At 35.0% G+C, this 19,669-nt stretch overlaps 1 protein-coding gene across 6 annotated transcripts; it reads right to left on the minus strand.

Annotated features, from left to right (window-relative positions):
• Nucleotides 1-2,269: 2,269 nt before the first annotated feature.
• On the minus strand, nucleotides 2,270-15,609 carry LOC120263513 (preprotein translocase subunit SCY2, chloroplastic). 6 transcript variants are annotated; one of them, XM_039271452.1, is made up of 14 exons: nucleotides 15,462-15,609; nucleotides 14,934-15,365; nucleotides 13,402-13,490; nucleotides 12,636-12,715; nucleotides 12,447-12,536; nucleotides 11,383-11,474; nucleotides 10,422-10,505; nucleotides 7,693-7,834; nucleotides 6,529-6,648; nucleotides 6,185-6,314; nucleotides 4,803-4,926; nucleotides 4,563-4,669; nucleotides 3,723-3,814; nucleotides 2,270-2,762 (listed from the first exon to the last, which is right to left on the minus strand). In XM_039271452.1, exons 1-13 carry the CDS (start codon nucleotides 15,532-15,534, stop codon nucleotides 3,725-3,727), a joined length of 1,653 nt encoding a protein of 550 aa, XP_039127386.1. In that variant the 5' UTR covers nucleotides 15,535-15,609; the 3' UTR covers nucleotides 2,270-2,762; nucleotides 3,723-3,724. The 6 variants fall into 6 exon arrangements, with proteins under 6 accessions (XP_039127386.1, XP_039127384.1, XP_039127381.1 ...); XM_039271450.1 differs by having other exon boundaries at nucleotides 2,270-3,031; XM_039271447.1 differs by having other exon boundaries at nucleotides 2,270-3,140.
• Nucleotides 15,610-19,669: the final 4,060 nt, after the last annotated feature.

Consider the following 19,669-nt stretch of genomic DNA (forward strand, 5'->3'; position numbering starts at 1 on the left):
GCTGGATGACTTAGCTGGACACGCTACGTCAAGTGAAGCTCGCCAGCTGATGCAACGCACGCCACGTCATGCGAAGGGGCACCACGTCAGCTCCTTCTTCTCCAAGAGGTCAGCTTCTTCTTCTCCAAGCATTGACAATGGGAAGACAAGAGTGAAGAAGTCAGCTTCTTCTTCTCCAAGGATTGGCATTGGGAAGACGACAGTGAACAAGTGAAGGCTAGATCGAGCTGTTAACTAGGAGTGAATCTTGGAACGTGTGTGTGTGTGTGTGTGTGTTTTTTTTATGCCCTAGCTGTGAAGTTTAGATTCCCGTGTGTTTCAATGTAAATAATTGGAAAGAACGAAGATTGGATTCTATTTAATCCTTGTTAAAACCCTAGCTGAGAAGTTTAGTTTTTGTGTAATCCTTTGTAAAACCCTAGCTGCGTAATAGTGCTCTAGTGCATCAACACCTGTTGGTCTTCTTTCCCAGTTCACCGCTATTGCTGTGAAGCAAACTTCACTTGATCACAACTTGCTATGGTTGCAATGTTGCGCCGCTGCTCAATGTTGGGACAATCTTCAGATGGAGTTTAGCAAGCCCTAAACTATGGAGAAGAAGCTGCCTATTTGGTCAAGTCTTGTCCACAGTCCATCTCTCGGGAAAGAAGGAGCTGACGTGGCGCCCCTTGGCGTGACGTGGCGTGCGCTGCTTCAGCTGCCGAGCTTCACTTGACGTGGCGTGTCCAATTATGCCATCCAGCGTGTCAGGAGAAGTCTGACTCACTCTCTCCGGCAGCCACGTAAGCAAAGGGGGGCGGGAAAAGACCGAGTGACTTGCCGGTGTGATAAAATCGAAACTGAGTGACCAAAAAACTTCAAATTAAAGCTGGGTGACCAATTTGCAAAAAGATGAAAGGTGGGTGACCTTCCAAAAAATTAACCCGCTTTTATGTAAGTTGGGTAAGTTATTTAGAATTTTATTTATTTTAAATTTGTTAGTCCGATTCTGTCCATCAAGAATCATGATGGATTCGAACAAAGTGTGGGCGACAAAATTTAGTGGGGTAGGATACTTTCGGTCCACCGTATATGTCCCATTATCATCTTTAGATTAATATAGAAAAAGAATAAATTAAATTTATTAATTTATATTTTTATAATTTTTAATTACTTATGTCACACCAATTTTTTTTTTTAATGTAACATCATGCTTTTGTAGAGTATTATTAAATTTAAGCTTCTTTTAACTGTGATAAACTAACAATTAACAGCAACCCACAAGTGGGGAAATAAAAACATGTGGGGATGTATGAGTAAAAATAATGCTGTTATAGGGTATTTCAGTAAAAAGATCACCTTTTTTTTTTAAGTGAATATTCGATTTCAAATAAAATAAAATTTGTATCTGTTTGGAAAGGTGGATTCAGATTCTTTATTATACTTTTGTTTGTTTGAAGGGGAAAATGAGAATAAAGTCAATGGAGATGATTGGATTTTCTTTTTATGTGCTTTATTATTTTGTTTATTTATTAATTTTGTTAATATTATAGAATCTGTTTCATTCTACACAAACTCAGTTTAATTGGGTAGGCCCATTATATTAAATTTTAAAATTTTATTTTTAATATTTTCAAAATAACATTTATAAAATTTAAAAATAAAAAAAAATTATTTAAAAAACCATATGGCAGTTGATAGGCAAGTTATACTAAGTCTGTTATAAAAAGAATTTTAAAAAATTCTATGATATCACATGTGTTGCAACATATCCACCTTAATGGTAAATAATTTTTAATAAACAAAATGCATTTATGTATTACTTCATCCAAAGGATACCAATCAAAATAAATTTTATATGCATAATACAAAGGTTGTAATACATATTTTCAAATACAACAATCATAATGCACAGTACAATCTAGCATAAGCACTATACACATTGATTACACTGAACAGTATCAGTTTATAAATGTGTCCAACTAAAATTAACCAGCCAAAATCTTCCTATTTTAAAGTGATTAGGATTTTTGCTTGATTTGAGTGATTGTTGTTTTCATATATATAATGAATCATATTTACAATTATTAATTTTGAGTTGGGTAAAGATCATGGTAAGCGCATTTATATAATTTGAACATGTCAAACAAGTTTGTATTTTAACCATTCCGACACATGCAACGGAAGTATTCATGTAACTGACCCAAATAATTAGGAAGGACTGACGGCTTCTTGTCATTGTTGTTGGCTGCTTAACCTGGATTATGTCAGCTGCTAAAAACCACCACCATGTTCTCAAGATCCCAAATTAATCAGCAAACACTACAAAACATAGGTAAAACTAACAGTGTCTTTTAACATTACAGTATCACCAGAATCTATTGACTACTGGCTTATGTTAACAAAATTTGGCAACAAAATAGTTTATCACTTGCTTGGACAGTAGACTAATTGGTCTTTTCATTTGGTATGATACATTCATCTATTTACGAGCAAAGTTTAATCCGTAGAAAGCCGAAAGCAAGGAACATCATGCTTACTGTTTAATTGGTAGAAAGCCGAAAGCAAGGCACATCATGCTTACTTTCATTCCGCAAAATTGCTGAGGACTCTGCTTCCACATAGGTTCACTCTCATCAGTTGGTGACTAGAGTTCTGAACATGTTTGTTTTGTTTCGTATTTCTGTGCTTGTTTCTGAGGTGATCATGCTATAAACTTTCATAGTTCATATGAAGTTTGAAGGGTGAAGTCCCGGGCTGTAACTTGTTAACTTATGCTGTTCCTGGAGTCAAAAAGATTTTATACCCCAAAAATCTCATCAGAAAATCCAGCACATTGTTAGCGACTTGAAGCCAATTCTGTCTCATTAAGTTATAGGATCACTCTAGTGAAACTGATCGAAGATACATGAGCTTCGATTGTTCCAGTCCAGCAAATGTGAGCTTCAGTTATGGTATGATATATACTTTGTCTAACATAATGCCAAGAAAAAACTCCCTTTCACAAGAGAAACGGCGTAGCTGACAGTGACAGACTTTTAAACTTGGCAGTCTGAAGCAAGAATACATAATCTGAGTTTGATACTGGTTCAACACCATGGAAAATGTTGTTGATTTTAACTTAAGTGTACTGTGCATGATGCTCGTTTCTCATGGTTATCCTACATAAGAACAACAGTCATGATATTCTATGTCAAAGCTAAAAAGATTCTCCATTTTGAAGGAAATAAGAAGATGCAAAGCAATATTTAATTAGCATGGAGTGATCTTAATAATTTTCATGCAAATGCTATAGTAATATCATTTTTGCTAGATTTTTATCTCAGTTATTAGGTGAAACTAGGTAGCTAGCTTTCTTCTGTGGTAATGGTCCTACAAAAATCTGTGAATAATTTACAAAGCCTGGTTTCAGCATTAAAAAGAGACCATGAAACTAAAGATCTTGAATGTCTGGTCTTAAGATTTGCATGCATGAGTGCCACAAAGGACAGAATTTTTATTTGTTCACATAATTCCACAGAAATGAGTAATTATACACCTCTACAAATCATTGTTATTTGCTTATTAACCTCTTCAACTACAAGCCAACAAAAGTTTAGCAGTACGCAAGAAATTCTCTAAAAAGACAAATTAAATTTTAGCTGGAATGGAACATTTAATTCAAGTACTTCGAGAAAAAGAAAAGGAAGATTAAAATTTTCATACGAAAAGCAATACCTCACTTTAATGTAACTGCACCTCACCTCTATACACCGTATCTCCTTAGAACCTTGCTTAAGTTTGGCATTACATTGTATGCTTGATACGATCTTCTCAGTTCTATTATCGAACCCACCTGAGTGTGTTCAGAACTTCAATTGAATAATAATTTTGAATCCAATGATTTGTAGAGAATAACAACATTGCAACATAATTCAAAGAAATAAATAAATAAACAAAAATTATCAAATTGATCAGAAATGGTCAAAATATATCAAGTAAAAGCAGACACCAACACAAGAATGTAAGTGCTATGTCCAACAAGAGATCAACCACTAAACCACCAGCATTTGCATCAGAATTATTTAAGAATTTCAGTGGCTGTCCAACAAGAGTGTATGATCAAGCACTAAAGCATCAGCATTATTTTCCCCAGTTGCATCAGAATTATTTAATAATGATTTTTAATGGATTTGCAGTATGCATGTCTGCAGTTCTGCAATGAACACTCCAAGAGATCTAGTTTGAAATATTTAAGATAAGAGTCTACACCAGATAACAACAATGACATCCCCGAACAAAATGGAATTTATAAATAAATATCATCTTTTATAGAGGATCTATATAAGAAATGCATGGCTAAAAGTTGGTAAGTTCTAAGCAGTTGCGATGTTTGATATTGTTTTCAATATATTAGTGTCTAATGATGACAATCTAGACATCAATGTGCTTGAACACAACAACTACAAAAGAATTTACTAATCACTTTATAGTTACTTGAGAAATCATTAATTATGCTTCAAGGATGTAACACATTAGATATATCACATATTCCCAAACGGCATAAGCACATAAACTAAATGATAATTTTGAAGTTTGCTTACAATGATTAGAACAGATGTGAATCCTAGTGCAAATCCTTCATTGATGCTTCTTAAATAGTGATCAAGCCAAGTTGAGGAAGTAGCCAAAATACATAGCAATAATCCTCCTGCATTTTACAAAATAATGACTATGATAAGATTTTAAGGAAGCAAATGTAGTAATATATAATTAAAAAGGAAAACAATATATAGAACAAGGCAGCAGGAAACAAATATTAAGATCTTGGCGTAAGTTGTTACCCCAAAAGCGTGTAGAAGCCTGAACCTTAGTTAAATACTCTATGGTAGCTTTCCCAGGCTTTATATTTGGTATTCTAGCACCCATTTTGGTCATGTAATCAGAAATTTCCTTTGGTAAGTTAGCCTGCAGTAAAAATGTTTTATATATATAAAAGATTTTAAGTTGAAAATCAATAAGTTATACAAAAGATACACAAAGTCTGTCATGCGAAAAAACAAAAGTTCAAGAAAGGTTGCTGGTGTAGAGAATACTCTTAAAATAAATTCTATAAAGTTAAAAACATTATATATGCTATTTTCACAACAAGCACTTCAACACTATGCTTCTCTCGTATCCATAGTTGACAGGCAAAGCCCCCAAGTGGCATTATGTGCTTACCTTAGTTTAGTTGATCTTATTATAATTCTAGTTTGATCCATATAATCCTTATTGTTAGTTTGGTATCTTGTTGGTGCTTGTTTATCCAGGTTTTATGCAGATATATATTTCGTTAGTGTGGAGTCAAAATATAACGTTTTCTGCATAGCATCAAAGCTTTAAGATATATTACTCTGGTACTTTTGTACTACTTCTGCTTGCAGCATAATTTCACCACTTAAATTTGGTCATTTCTGCTGATTTCCCAGAACTTCTGGTTCTTGTTTCTGGGCAAAGCAGCAGGTTGATCTTGATGCTTTCTCAGATGATTATTGTTGGGCACTCCCTAGCCACAACATGATTGCGTATAAGCATTCTCCCCAGTCCCAATGGGTTCATTTGAAGGCCCCTGCCTCAACGGAACTACTTGTAGCCATTCTCCAAAAGCTAAACATGACTATTTCCAGGTATTTTCCCCAACCACCAACTGGGTTATTTCAGGTGTATTTTCAAATGATTCAAGACTCTTCTTGCTTTTGAGGACCAAATCCTCCTCTCTTCACCAATTCAGTAGCTTTCTACTTCACTACTTCACTGATTCAGGTGTTATCAACTTAGCAATCTATTGTGCAAGTTTGGCATTTCAACAACCCTTGCACTCCAACTTGAGAGGGAGGTTTACCATGTGCTTATCTTAGTTTAATTGACCTTATCCCAGATTTAGGTTAACTTATATTATCATCATATAGTTAGTTTGATATTCTATTATTGCTAAGCTTATCTATGCTTTGAGCCTACATACAACTTAAGTCTCTAGAGTTTGAAAGTGTGGAACAAGAATTCAGTTATTTATACACTAATCTTATCTGAAATAAAATGTCTAGATTATCATGAATGGTAGAGCCCGTCTAAGTGAAAGAAATTCATTTTGGGTCAAAAATATTTTAAAGAAAGATGAGAACATCATTCAAGCAGAAAAGGGGAGTAATGTAGCCGGCACAAGTAGAGATGAGGGGACACTTACAATGTCAAAAATATTGAATAGAAACACGAAAAAAGCATATATTGCATAGAACACCCATGGATCCGCACCAATAGAAGACTTGGGGTTCAAAATCTCCTTAACGTTTTCCCAAAACGATGAACCAAAGATACTGCCATTAAAACTTGCATTAGTAGGGTTGAAGAGTGAACTCAAGAGAAAAACCAAATGTACAACACGAGTATTCATCAGATGCATATTTCTATTTCAGGAACCCAGTTCACACACCAATATCCTGCATCGCATGGAGGGTGCTTCCCAGCCTCAAACCTCTAATCTACATGGATGCCTATTATCTATAAAAACAAAATAAGATCAGGCATCACCTTGCCATAATACTAGGAAAAACCAGTAGGTACGAGGTTGTGAGTACAGGCTGCATTCCTGTGGGATTAATGTTGAAAGGGATGTATGGCTCCACTTCAGTTACTGGGGAACTACCATTTCTGCAAGAAGTAACATTTTGAGTACAAGATGCTAAACATCCAAGAATCACAAGTTACAAAACACAGAGAGAAAGATTAAAGAACTAATTTACATGCACCCAAGCTATAGCCATGACCGGATAATACTAAGTTCTTCTACATAATAAGAGCAATGCTGAATGTACATCTAGTTATACCAACTTTCATAAATGACTTGCCGTGTACAAGTGACAACAATCAAGGATAGTAGCTAATATTTTAAAAATCTTCCAAGAATCTGCAAGTAGGGAGTAAATTGGAAAACAGGTACATAGCATTTATTCACTTAACATAGAGAAGAAGAGATGCAAATCACTGTCCTTGTCATCAAATAACAATATTAAAAAAGGTCTTTGTTGTATGCTTATCTAGTACATAAGGGAAGTTTAGGCAACATCTAGGCTAAAATAAAAATCAAATACTGTCATGCCAAAGATGCCAATCAGCTGGTTATCAGGCAAAAGTAAAGCATTTACCAGTTTTCTTTTGCAAAGAAAATATCCCCATGCCATTAGTTTGAATGCTGCCAAAGGTGACATCTACTATTATGGAAGGTTCTATTCCAGGCGTTTCAGATTTATAGCAAATTAATATGCCACTAAAAATGTGCATAAGGGAGCTGTTTGATTAGAGATATCTGTCCAGAATAATCTCCAAAATGATGGCCCCATAAGGTACATAAAAATGCATGACAAAACTTGAATAGTAAAACAGAGTGAGAAAACATATCCAATACTTGAATGATGATTTATTAAGATGATGATGATCACAAGATGATGATTAATAGAATAAAATTGTCATCAACAATAGAAGAACTAGCAGAACGATCCACATGTAAAAGTTATTCACTATGGTTGTATTTCCTTTTTATGAACATGCAAAATCTAGTATCAAAATAGTAAAGGAAAATTATGCTGATGGGAATAATATTAAGAATTTTCAAATAAAACAGTACTTTAATGATTTCCATAACCCAACAGAAATAAATAGAACTCATAGGACAAAGGGGAAAAAGTACAGTATAACCTTGCAGCAGATGCTAGTTTAAAAGCGTAGTACTGTAGTTTGATCTTTCGACAACCTTCAGTAACTAGCACAGCCCACATAGTAACAACAGTGAAAATTCCTAGCACTCCAAATAAGTAGGGCCACCAATTAACTGCATGCCCTGTAATCAAAATAGGAAAAGATTATCCTAGACAAGAAAAATAAACATGTATATAAATATAAAGCACTTCTACATTCACGGAAACAAAGCAACAATTTTAGGGAAAATAATGCTTGGATCACTAAGTTTTATAGGAATAAAATAACAATGGATAAATCAGTTAAAAAGTTGCAAAAGAAACATGACAGCAGGAACTGGCTTTCTTATTCTTCAGCTATAGTATGCTATGGTTTTGAGTTTTGAGTCATGCAGCTGCATACAATGCAGCCCTTCTTTCCATATTAGAATGATTCAACTTAGCAAAGGCATGACAAGTTCCATCCACTCACGCAGCCCATCTAATGCTAGTAGCTTTTAACTGAACAGCATCCCCAAAAGCTACCAAATTATTATTAAGACTTCAGACTCCCAAGAATAACCACTATTGACTGACTTTGTAAGGCATACTACATATCTGTACCAGTAAAAAGAAGACAAAAAGGACGTTAGATTAGCCAAAGATGGTCAATCTCTGCAATCTAATATATGAATGGATGTTTGAAAATCATAAGCTTAACTTTGTTTTACATCAGAGTCTAGAGTAGATACTCCAGATCTTCTTAAGGCAAAGGAAGAAGCTTTACAGGTTACAAAAAAGAAGGGGTTTCTAATCAAATGAAGGATATACAAAGAGTTAAATCACTTTTGTTCAAGCAATGCAACTTCATAACAAGAGAATGCTCAACATATGCAGCTTCAGAGTATGCATGTTTTCTATTTGTTGAATTTTATAAGAAAGCTTAACTTCATAAAAATGGTTTTTTTTTACTTGCCACCCCTGAAAAATAGCGAAATCGCTTTGCCACCACCTCAGTTTTAAGAAATACCTCTCCTTCAATTTTATTTTAATTGCCACACTAGAGAGCAATCATTTATGTTTGAACTTGGATTATAACATACATAAATGATTTTTTTATCCTTGTTTTTATCAAGAAAAATCTTGTTTTCAATGCATATCATTAGATATTATATATACCCTCTACTTTTAATTAAAAAAAATCATGATTTTTTCGTTAAAAGCAATTATATACCCCTTATATTGTTATTTAAAAAGCTGATGATTTACACATTATAAAAGAGCTTTTACATTAAAAAGTGCAAACAAGTTATTTACAAATACTGCAGCACAAGTTAAAATATAAAATATCGCCCAAGCGATGGCAAGTATAATAAAATTAAAGGTAGCAGCTATAAGGTATTTCGGAAAAGTGGGGGGTGACAAATAATTTCACTTTTTTCACATGTTGAAAAGTTAAAAAAAAATGTTAAGAAATAGCACTTAAACTTGTCAATATAGTAAATTTTTTGGCAGGATATCAAACTATGGTTCTTTTTTATTATGGGATCTAAACTTCAATTTGAATCAAAATAGTTACCCAACTTCAATTTTGTTTTACTAGGTGGCTACCCGAGAAATTTGAGCTTTTCTTTTGATAATGTAGATGCTAAATATTCTCGGTCAACACATGCATGACACAATGTACGCCCAATTGCCAATTAAATCTCACCTGCTAACACATAATTTATAACTTCATATCATCAAATATAGACCGGAATATGTTGCGTGACCAACCACTCAGTGAAATAAAATTTAAGCTAGGTAACTATTTTGATTCAAATTGAAGCTTGGACCCCAAAATGAAAAAGGACTATAGTTTGATGCCCTCTAAAAAATTTCCAAAAAGTTTTATTTAGAAAACATAAAAATAAGTAAATAACTCAAATATTATAGTGATAAAATTTTTTTAAAAATCAAATTTTTACATTTGGAGCAGGATAACTAAAAAAATACTACAAGAAACTTAACAGCAGAAAATTAACATTACGCGTGTGTGCGATCTTTCAACAGTATGCACATGCAGAAAAATGTAAGATGTAAAATAAGGCAACTGATTTAAGATTTTCACCATTTATCTATGATGTCAGAAGAAAAAAAGAAGCCTCATAACCAACATATACCAATTGACCATAATCACGGAGTCAACCTCATCTAGGGCAACACTGATAATTTAGCCATTTTCTTGGAAGTGTTTGGTCACACAATTATGACCATTGTTTCCATTATTATTATAATACATTAGGGATTGCTACCGCAGCATCAAGTCAAGAGCTAATTTATGAGTATAAAAAAAGAACCATCTGTCTCCAGAACTGCTGCATTCTGATATATATAAAGCCACATTGCCTTGCAAGGACAAGTAAAAATTGTGCTCCAAGTTTTTTTTTCCCACATAATTTGCATATCCTCTTGATTAGTTTTCTGAACCTTGGCCAGGGCAAATTACAAAGATTAAGGCTGTCTTTACCCCCTTGGGCAGTAAATTGACACAAAATTATTTCAACAAGTTTGAGTTATTACCTAAGCTACGAGGATATGACATCCATCAATGTACAAGAAGGATAATACTAATAACATTAAGAAAGCACATCTACATTATTTCATAACAGCATATTTACTGATGAAATTCAGTTTCCTCCAAAAAAATGCTCTACAGATGTACAGAAGAAGAGCAGAAATTAAAAAAGAGCACATACAATATGATCTTACTTGATAAGTGAGTCAACATCTTGTACAAAGTATCTGTATAACCAGTCAAGATTCCCGCACAGATGATTAAAGATGAACCATGACCTGAAATATGAGTCATACATATGAAATGAACTCTCACAGCAAAAATCTCACAGACAAATATAGCTTTCAATTAAATTGATGGCACACCACCTCATATACATAAAGCTATGCTTGGCATGAAACTGCATGAAAGCATGCAAACATCATGCGTGCGCAGATGAGTTTGTAATGTCATACAAAATAATACGCAATAAAAGAGAATAGTATATACATGGCATATCAAGATTGTTGATTCAGATGGTTACTGAAATACGAAATCCAGTATTCTTAGCTAGCTAGAGAATGTATATATATTATTGATGTGTGGAAATTGAAAATGTCATTACGAGAATATAAGCACATACACATAATTGATGTGTTGAAATAAAAAATTCACTATAATTGATAATAAGGAGTTTTGTAAAATCATATTGTAAGGTTATTATAAAGTAATCTAATTATCAAATTCGCAATTGAAGGTGTTATAATAGTCTATTTACCGCCATAATAAATCATATGAAATGGCAGAAAGAATGCTTCAATATACCATGTAAGTAACTCTTTCCAAAATGAAACCAAGAAAACCAGTCATCAAGCTCAAGCCAAGCGAGCAATAATATAGAAGGATGCAGTTCTAATGGCAGAAATTAAGAAAAGATCAAAGAAAATCAGTCATCAGAATTTAACACGCAGACACACTAGATACACCAAAGGGCTTTATATGACAGATAGAGGAGATAACACAGAAATGAATACAATACCTTTCCATCATTTCAGAGAAGTCAAAGATATTGAAAAAGTATTTGCATATGATTTAACAAGAAAGAAAATGGGAAGAAATGAAAAGCAGGATATTTACAAAGAAAACGAAATAAAACAAATTAGTTTCAATAAGTACCAAATCCAGATTCTGTTATGGTATCACAGATCCAAGTCATAGACATTGCACCAAGAACCAATAAAAGGCTTGTCACAGCAACATGCTTGAACCTGAAATGGGAAAATAGTTCAAAAGCAGTGATATTCACAGAAGCTCCATGGGGAGACTATAGCTATGTTCAAGTCAAGCAGAGGCAACAGCATCTTAACAGATAAAGGAAAACTGAAGGCTACCAACTGGCAGACATATTGAAGGCATTAACCGGAAAGTTTAAGGAAAATAAATGAGTTGACATCTTTTTAAGATAGTGTAACAAAGACTGGCAATGAGTGGACAGGCTGTGCAAGACTCTTAGCAGCAAATTGTTGAAAAAAATGGAGGCGGACTAATTTGAGTAGCATTTGGAATATCTGAACAGGTTGATTGCTACACTATCCTCTTCCTTAGAGTTTCTATTTTTAATAGGGTTTGCACTTATACTTTATGCAAAATATGGAAAATGGGTTTTCATGATTCAGAAAAGCCAATGAATTGATTCGGGAAGGATTATAGAGGCAGTTGAACTTGAAGATAGAGGTAAATGACTGGAGGTCAACATAAATAACCTCTAAATAAATAAAGTCTAGATAATGTAAATTTTATCACTACAGTCAAACAATAGCATACAGCTATGAACATTAACAAACTTCAGACAATTCACTTCAAGAAGGAACTTGCTTTTAGAACAATTCAACATAAGGAAAATTATTGATATATGGGTCTCTAGCAATAGATGAAGGAATCTCATACTCCACCAAATCATGTCTAATCTAAAATAGAAATGGTTCAGAGCTTATGCCCACCACTGAAGTTACACAGAGAAGGACTTTTCCTTAAAAGGAAGAAAAGAAACTTCTGTTTCAATAATAATATTTGACACATGTCAATACGAGGTAAATCAAAGACAGGTTCACAATGGAGTTCTATATCTAGCCAGCCCAAATAGCCTGGTAACAAAGATTTCCACATCTATTTCAATCCATGATAAAAGCTAATCCCTCAGGAACACCACAAATCAAACAAAGTCTGAATAAATCACTAACCTCTGACTGGCAGCATATATTGAATATTGTAGTGAGAAACAAGAGACAATAACTGCTTCCACTATTGCAAAACCAAGTGAAGTCCACCATCTGTGCAAAAAAAATATATCTTAATGATATGCTGCAAAATGACAAATCAAATTATCAAACAGAAGTCATCTCAATGCTAGAGTGAATAACTAGACACACATATAACCCTTAATCTTCTCTTGACCATCCAAACCCTCCTTCCTTAGCTTCACCAGGGATGGGACAGTATGGCAGAGTACCTGTCACAAGAAATAAGATCTTTACAAGTTGCAACAAACATCATATCAAAGAAATTTAGGAGTTTAAAGTATTTAAGTCATATCGTTAAGATTTTAAAGCATGAAGATTGTTAGAAAAACAGATAATGATATCGAAATATAATGATATATCGAGAACCTCCCAACAATCATGCGACAATTGTAGAATTAAAGTTCACATCCAAAACTTAGCAAAGCAAGCTAGTTACATAAACCATGTATAAGGGTCAGCTTAATTTTACAAAGCTAAATCCCAAACAAGGTTTCAACAGTGAAAATTGGTGAATACCTATTATTAGCTAGAACCACCTAAAAGTTGAAAGGAAGGATTAAAAATTATAACTTGTAGCAGTTCAAGCTGACTTTAGTGAAAATGGCCACACAAATGTTCAAAGCAAATGCATCCAAGTAGTTAAAAGAAGTATCATTTCATATGGTTATTCCATTGTAAGTTGCATCACATTATCCTATGTGGAAAGATAATACAGAAACATCAAGTTTCTCACATAAGTGAAGGGACAAGAACACTTGAGAGTGAAACAAGTGAAATAGTAGAAGCTTGCATCATACTGTGATACCAACTGAAGTTCATACTGATAGCATTTTTTACAAAGGAAAAAAATTCTATACAAATAAATGAAATTTTGTGAAAGGATCAAATGACAAACCTGCATTACGATTGAAGCACCAATCTGAGGACTAATTCCAAGCTGGAACAATGACATCTTAAGCTCACCTGTAAAGTCACCAAGATCATCTGCGTAGAGCAAAAATGCTAATCATAAAAAACCTGAGTAAATTTATGCTGACATTTCTTGTGATTTACTCAATAAAGCATGATGATCTATAAACAAACATCCTTGTATTTAACATGAACTTCACTATTTCAAATTTCTATAGCACAAGAATGTGTGCATGGAAGAAAGGCATATGTCTGCACATTTCAGAATTGTCTAGAATTAGAAACTAACTCTATTATTTATGAAAATGGAACTTGTACTTGGATTTTTGCTTCCAAGATATACTCTTATAGACAAAACACATTACACTTTTGGTTCTAATTGTCTAATTTATTCAATGCACTCACTTATCTCTTCTTTAACCAACACTAAATGCTGAAAAAATAAAAAATTCTAGGAATATATCTATATGCCCACAAGGACAGGACTCAACACTTTGATTTGATAAATCAGTTTCCGCAGATACATGTCTCCAAAAAGAAATAAAAGAAAATAGCTGAGTACAGACATGAAACATCCCAGTTGTCGGAGAATACATGCAGCTAGCAAATAGCAGCCAAGATGGTCTAGCAGTTAATGAATGCAAACAGATAGTAAAAGACTCAACAAGCCTAGCACTACTAGCAAAATATTAAGGAATATAAAGAATACCGAGTGTGAACTGTCTATTCAAGTGTTTATTGCTCAACATAACCTTCTTAAATGTATGGTGCTACTGGAAAAGGATTTTGACATTTAACAAAAATACTCGGGCAAATGGCCTATTCAAGTCAATAATAAATATTGTTCAACAAAAGAACCTCAAAACCCAAAAGGCAGGCAAAACTAGCACGTATGTCACTCTCAAAGATATTAATTCCCTTTCTTCGAATAACAGTCCATGCAAGGTATACTCAGCTTTTGAGGTTAGCCTATCAAAACTAAGTTAGAACATCTGTAAAGACTCAAACAAGAAAAAGTATGCCTACTATAAGTAACCTGAAATGACCAATTGCCATTTAATAGTCAGATTGACACAACGATCTCAAACACAAAGTATCGTCAAACATCCCACTGTACTAACAAACAACAACTAAAAACAAATTATTCATATCAAACTAATGCAAGAATTACTGTTTACCGGTAAACAGGCTGCCATAAGCAATTTCATCCTAAGCACTTATCCAGTAAAAAAGCCTTTGGCCATAACAAGCATTCTAAAGGCACTCGGGAAACCAAAAGGAAACGCGTTTTCATTTTACAGACAGTAAAAAATTGCATCTAACATATCTGTAAAACAAAAGTTATAAATGTTACACATATGATGCCCATAAAAAGTTAAACATAAATTATGATATCAATCTCAGACTCTAAAATTCATGGTTCGGGCAAGAACATACTCCTTATGGCCATAGGAAGTTAAACATAAATTATGATATCTATCTCAAACTCTAAAATTCATGGTTTGGGCAAGAACATACCCATGGAACCAGAAGCAAAACTGAGATAATCCTCAGGCATCATCCTCCTGTCAAACCCCGGCAGAGGAATGAAATAACCAATGCGACTGATCAGAATAAGCACCGCCGTCACAAACAATCTCCGTCGTATCTCGCTCTTAAAGAAAGACTCCGCCGCATCGTTTATCACAGACCCCAGCCGAACGAGCTTCAAAAACCGATTTTTGAACTTCTTACCTCTGATCTTTTCAAGGGCATGGGACTCATCCGGATCAGGACTATCATCCAACATCATCGCTCCACCACCAGAATTCTCCAGAGAATCCAAGCGAAGAGCGACACCTTCCGAGTGCCCAGTTAAGGAGCGGCTCGAGCAGCGGATGGAGAAGGTACGTAGTGGACTGCAGCGCGTTCTCATCAGTGGAGGGCAAGAATTCGCATAGCAACCATGCCCTGAAAACAAGAGATGTAGAAGGTATAGTTCAAGGAGGGATTACAAAAAGAGTGGTGCGAGGTAACCATGGAAGGAACGAAGAAAAGAGAGCTTACCTCGGATTGTGAAGAAATTGGGATGGAAGCCATGGAGATGGAGCTTGACTGCGCTGAGCGCCGGTGCTGCCATTGACAGAGGTGGAGGTGGAGGTGGAGATGGCGAGTGAGGACGGGGCGTGCAAAGATAAAAGCAGAGAAGCAAAGGAGGATCCGAACCCGATATCATAAGACACCCGATCAGTTTAACATAATTTATAATGAAATAAATTTTGCCAAATTTCTATTATTATTATTATTATTATTATTATTATTATTATTATTATGTATTTCTTCTTATCTTTTATATTTCTCTACTTAAAATAATTCACATGAATTAAATGAGTAGGTTCAAATAAATTAATAATTTATAATTTATAATTTTTTAATATTATTTTTATTTAAAATATGGTTTAATCGATTGATTATAATTTATTGAAAATTATAAAAAGACATTAAATATAAAAAAAAATATATTATTTAATATTTCATAAATTTTTTAAATAGGTAAATAAAAAACTAAATAAAATCTTTAAGATGAGACTAGTAAAAAGACTAGAAAAAATTAAAATGAAACAAGTAAAAAAAAAAACCAAAGAAGATATATGATTACTTCTCTTATCTAAGTATTTACATAGATAATTAAATGATTTTAAAAGAATATATTGGCAAGGTGAACAAAGCACCTCAACACACTTGTAAGCATCACACACTTTTAATCATCATAATACTAATCTCCATATGACATTAAATATATTAACTTAATATTTAAAAAATAATAATAATGGCTGGGGCATTTTTAAACAAAATTAAAAAATCATTTTAATGTGCATGAAACATAAATAAGCTTCGATTGACTAGTTATTATTATTATTATTATTATTATTATTATTATTATTATTATTATTATTATTATTTTTTAAAAGGTGGATAAACCACATTCATTAAAACTAGAAAAGTACAATAAACCTTCATGCAATCAGCATGGAGGGCACAAAAGAAGATCCGATCATATCACTAGATGTGGTAATACAACACAAGCCAACAACAACACAACAAGAAAAAAAGAGCGAGGAAAAAAGGGGTTCATTTTATTTGTGGCCACAAATGTCTAAAACTTATATCGCTGTGGTCACAAATGTTTTTTTTGTAACCGGATATCCACATAACTTTTCTCCGGTAGCACTCATGGCCATAAAGGCATGTTTGGAGGCTATTTCTGGTGACTTGGATGAGGTGGAGAGGTTCCACGTCAGCCAAGTCGCCAGAAATAGCCCCTCCACGTCAGCCAAGTCACAGGAAATAACCTCCAAACAGGCCTTTATGGCCACGGGTGCTACTGCAAAAAAGTTATGTGGCCATCTGGTTACAAAAAAAAAAAACATTTGTGGCTACAGCAATATAAGTCACAAACATTTGTGGGCACTAGTGAAATGAAGCCCGAAAAAAAGCTTCCTCAGCGCCCCCCAAAAGCACTCTAGCTCGTGCTCTGACCCTGCACATCCTCAGACATCAAGGCTCACTAGCCTCCACAGCATGAGGTCCCAGAAACTCCAGGCTACGACGAATAATCACCATGGAATCCTCCAGTTTCACTCTAGGTCCTTCTGAGACAAAAGAGAACCAGGATAAGAGCATATGATCAATTTTTAATATAAGAGCATGAGCATGTAAGACAACAGTGTTAAAGATGCAATCATTTCTAGCAAGCCAAATATTCCACACAATCGCTTTCACAATTAAGTGTCCAATGTCCCTCTTCGATGGTCTCACCATCAACCTCCACGAACCCCAAATGAAACTCATAGAGATAGGCGGATCAAGCAAATGAAGGAAGCTAATAAAATAACCCCAAACTTGTCTTGCAAAAGAACACTGAAGGAAAAGATGATCGACTGACTCAATCCTGGAATGATACATCACACAGGTTGCTGTCGGAAGGCTGTTGCACCATCTTTTCTCGAGATTCTCTAGGGTGAGCACCTTGTTCTTCCACACAAGCTAATGGAAGAGATTGATTTTCCTCAGGCAAGAGTTACGCCAAAAGAGCCTCGCAACTAGACATCGCAAACCGCCATCATTCAGGAAATTATAGAAGGATTTCATTGAGTACTTCCCGTTCCCAGTGAGCATCCACCATTTTTCGTCCCCCATCTCCCCGACAAGTACTCGCAATTGATCTCTGTAGAATCAGGTATCCAAATTCACTGAGAATGGGGCCACGTCTAGAAAAGGTGCAAGATCCCTCACAGTGCTGTTGGGATGTTGATTATCTCTAAATTCCTCCGGCCACAAATACATGGGCGCTCTTCTGTTAAGCCAACGATCTTTCCAAAAGAAGGTCTCCTCTCTTGAATTAATACTGTACAAGATGCAACCCCTAAAAGCCGAAAGACAGCTAGACACCCCTTTCCAAAAAAAGAAGATCCGACCGGTCTATCTAGGGAAAAGATTCCAACGAGACAAACCATAATTGAATTGAATCACCTTCGCGCCACACCAAGGAGGTTCTATCACAAACTTCCACCACCATTTTCCTAGTAACGTTTGATTGAAATTGAATAGATCCAAAATTCCCCAACCTTCTTAGTCACGTAGTCGACAAAGGTTCTTCCAATAGACCAACCGATAGCCCGGATGATCAATATCCAGTCCAGATTACAAGATATCTCTCCTAATATGGCCAATCTCCTTGATGACCCAGCACGACAGCCGAAAAATGGACATCCAATAGGTTGGGAGAGAAAATAAGACCAAATTCACCAGAGTAAGCCGCCCCCCTAAAGATAGGTGTTGCATCTTCCACGAGGAAAACCTCCTTCTAACCTTTAGAATAATCACTTCCCAATCTTGTCTCCGGGGTCTCCTACCTGAGATCAGGACGCCCAAGTAGGTAATGGGGAATAGACCCACGCCACAGTTTAAGGTTTTGGCAGCAGCCGCCTTCGGAAGTTCACTCATGCGAGTCGAAAACAGGCAATTTTTTATGAAATTTGTTTCCGATCCAATCATACCTTCAAACAAGTATAAAATCAGCTTCATAATCTCGATATTCTCGGGATTAAAAGATCATCAGCGTAATGAAGGTTGCACCTACTTCCGAACTCGCCAATAGATACACCAATCAACGCCTTGGAATTTAAAGCATGTGAGAACATAGAGCTTAGCACGCCAGTCATTAAAACGAATAGTAGAGGTGATAACGGGTCTCCTTGTCTCAACCCCTTCAATAGCGGATGTTACCATTCGGAGAGCTATTAACCAAAATATTTACCTTTGAGGAGAGCAAAATACTTTGAATCCATCCCACCCATCTTTCCCCAAAACCTCTGGCTTTAAGGAGGTCAAATAGGAAATCCTAATCAACAATAACAAAAGGCTTCACTAAATCAACTTTCAGGATATGCCCTTGTATACAAGACTCATGAAGACTGAAAATTAATTCTTCAACAGTGACAATGTTATCCAAGATGCATCTTCCTTTCAAAAAGGCAGATTGATCAGCATCTACCAAAGAATTCATGACTTGACTTAGCCTGGTTGCCAAAATTTTAGATAGAATTTTTAGGGAAGAAATGATCAAACTAATGGGTCTATAGTCCCCTGATGTCTCAGGTGTCTCGACCTTTGGGATGAGGACAATACTAGCCAATTAATTCTTTCTAAGTTGGATCTTCCATAATAAAAGTCCTTGCAGAGATGCTGAAGGTCAGTATTAATCATCTCCCAAAATAACTTGAAAAATTGAATGGGAAAACCATCAGGCCCGGGGCTTTGTCCCCACCCAAGTCAAAAACCGCTCCCTTGATTTCCTCCAGAGAACGGTCTTTTTAAATGTGACGGGTCGATATGCAACTTGAAAACCAAAAGCTTATGGAAGTTGATCTTAAATCTTGATGCACGCTTATGTCCAAATTGCTGTTGAAAATGCCCCGTGAAAACTTTACTGATTTCATAAAGGTTCGTAACACAAATTTCCATCAAGCCGAATATTTGGAATAAAATTTCAATTTTTAATAAAATTTCAATTTTTGCACCCATTTGCAACAGCGTGGAAAATTACTGTGTTTTCATCACCTTCCTTCAGCCATTGCAGTCTAAATCTTTACTGAGATTCTAAATGAGTCAAATTTCTCATCTCCTTAGTGATGTCTAGCACTTCCACTTCATGCAATAAAAGCCAGCTTCCTAAGTGATGTCTGGCGCTTCCTTTGCATGCAATAGAGCCA

The sequence above is a fragment of the Dioscorea cayenensis genome, chromosome 6 (genome assembly GCF_009730915.1).
Source record: "Dioscorea cayenensis subsp. rotundata cultivar TDr96_F1 chromosome 6, TDr96_F1_v2_PseudoChromosome.rev07_lg8_w22 25.fasta, whole genome shotgun sequence".
Classification (NCBI taxonomy): domain Eukaryota; kingdom Viridiplantae; phylum Streptophyta; class Magnoliopsida; order Dioscoreales; family Dioscoreaceae; genus Dioscorea; species Dioscorea cayenensis.

Excerpts from the sequence above, each read along its gene's own strand:
- LOC120263513 (XM_039271452.1), bottom strand. The coding sequence starts at position 15,534 with ATGGCAGCACCGGCGCTCAGCGCAGTCAAGCTCCATCTCCATGGCTTC. Across the intron at positions 15,366-15,461 it reads CAATTTCTTCACAATCCGAG|GGCATGGTTGCTATGCGAAT; the intron begins GTAAGCTCTCTT and ends TCTTGTTTTCAG. Across the intron at positions 4,927-6,184 it reads TATTCAATATTTTTGACATT|GCTAACTTACCAAAGGAAAT; the intron begins GTAAGTGTCCCC and ends TTTTTACTGCAG.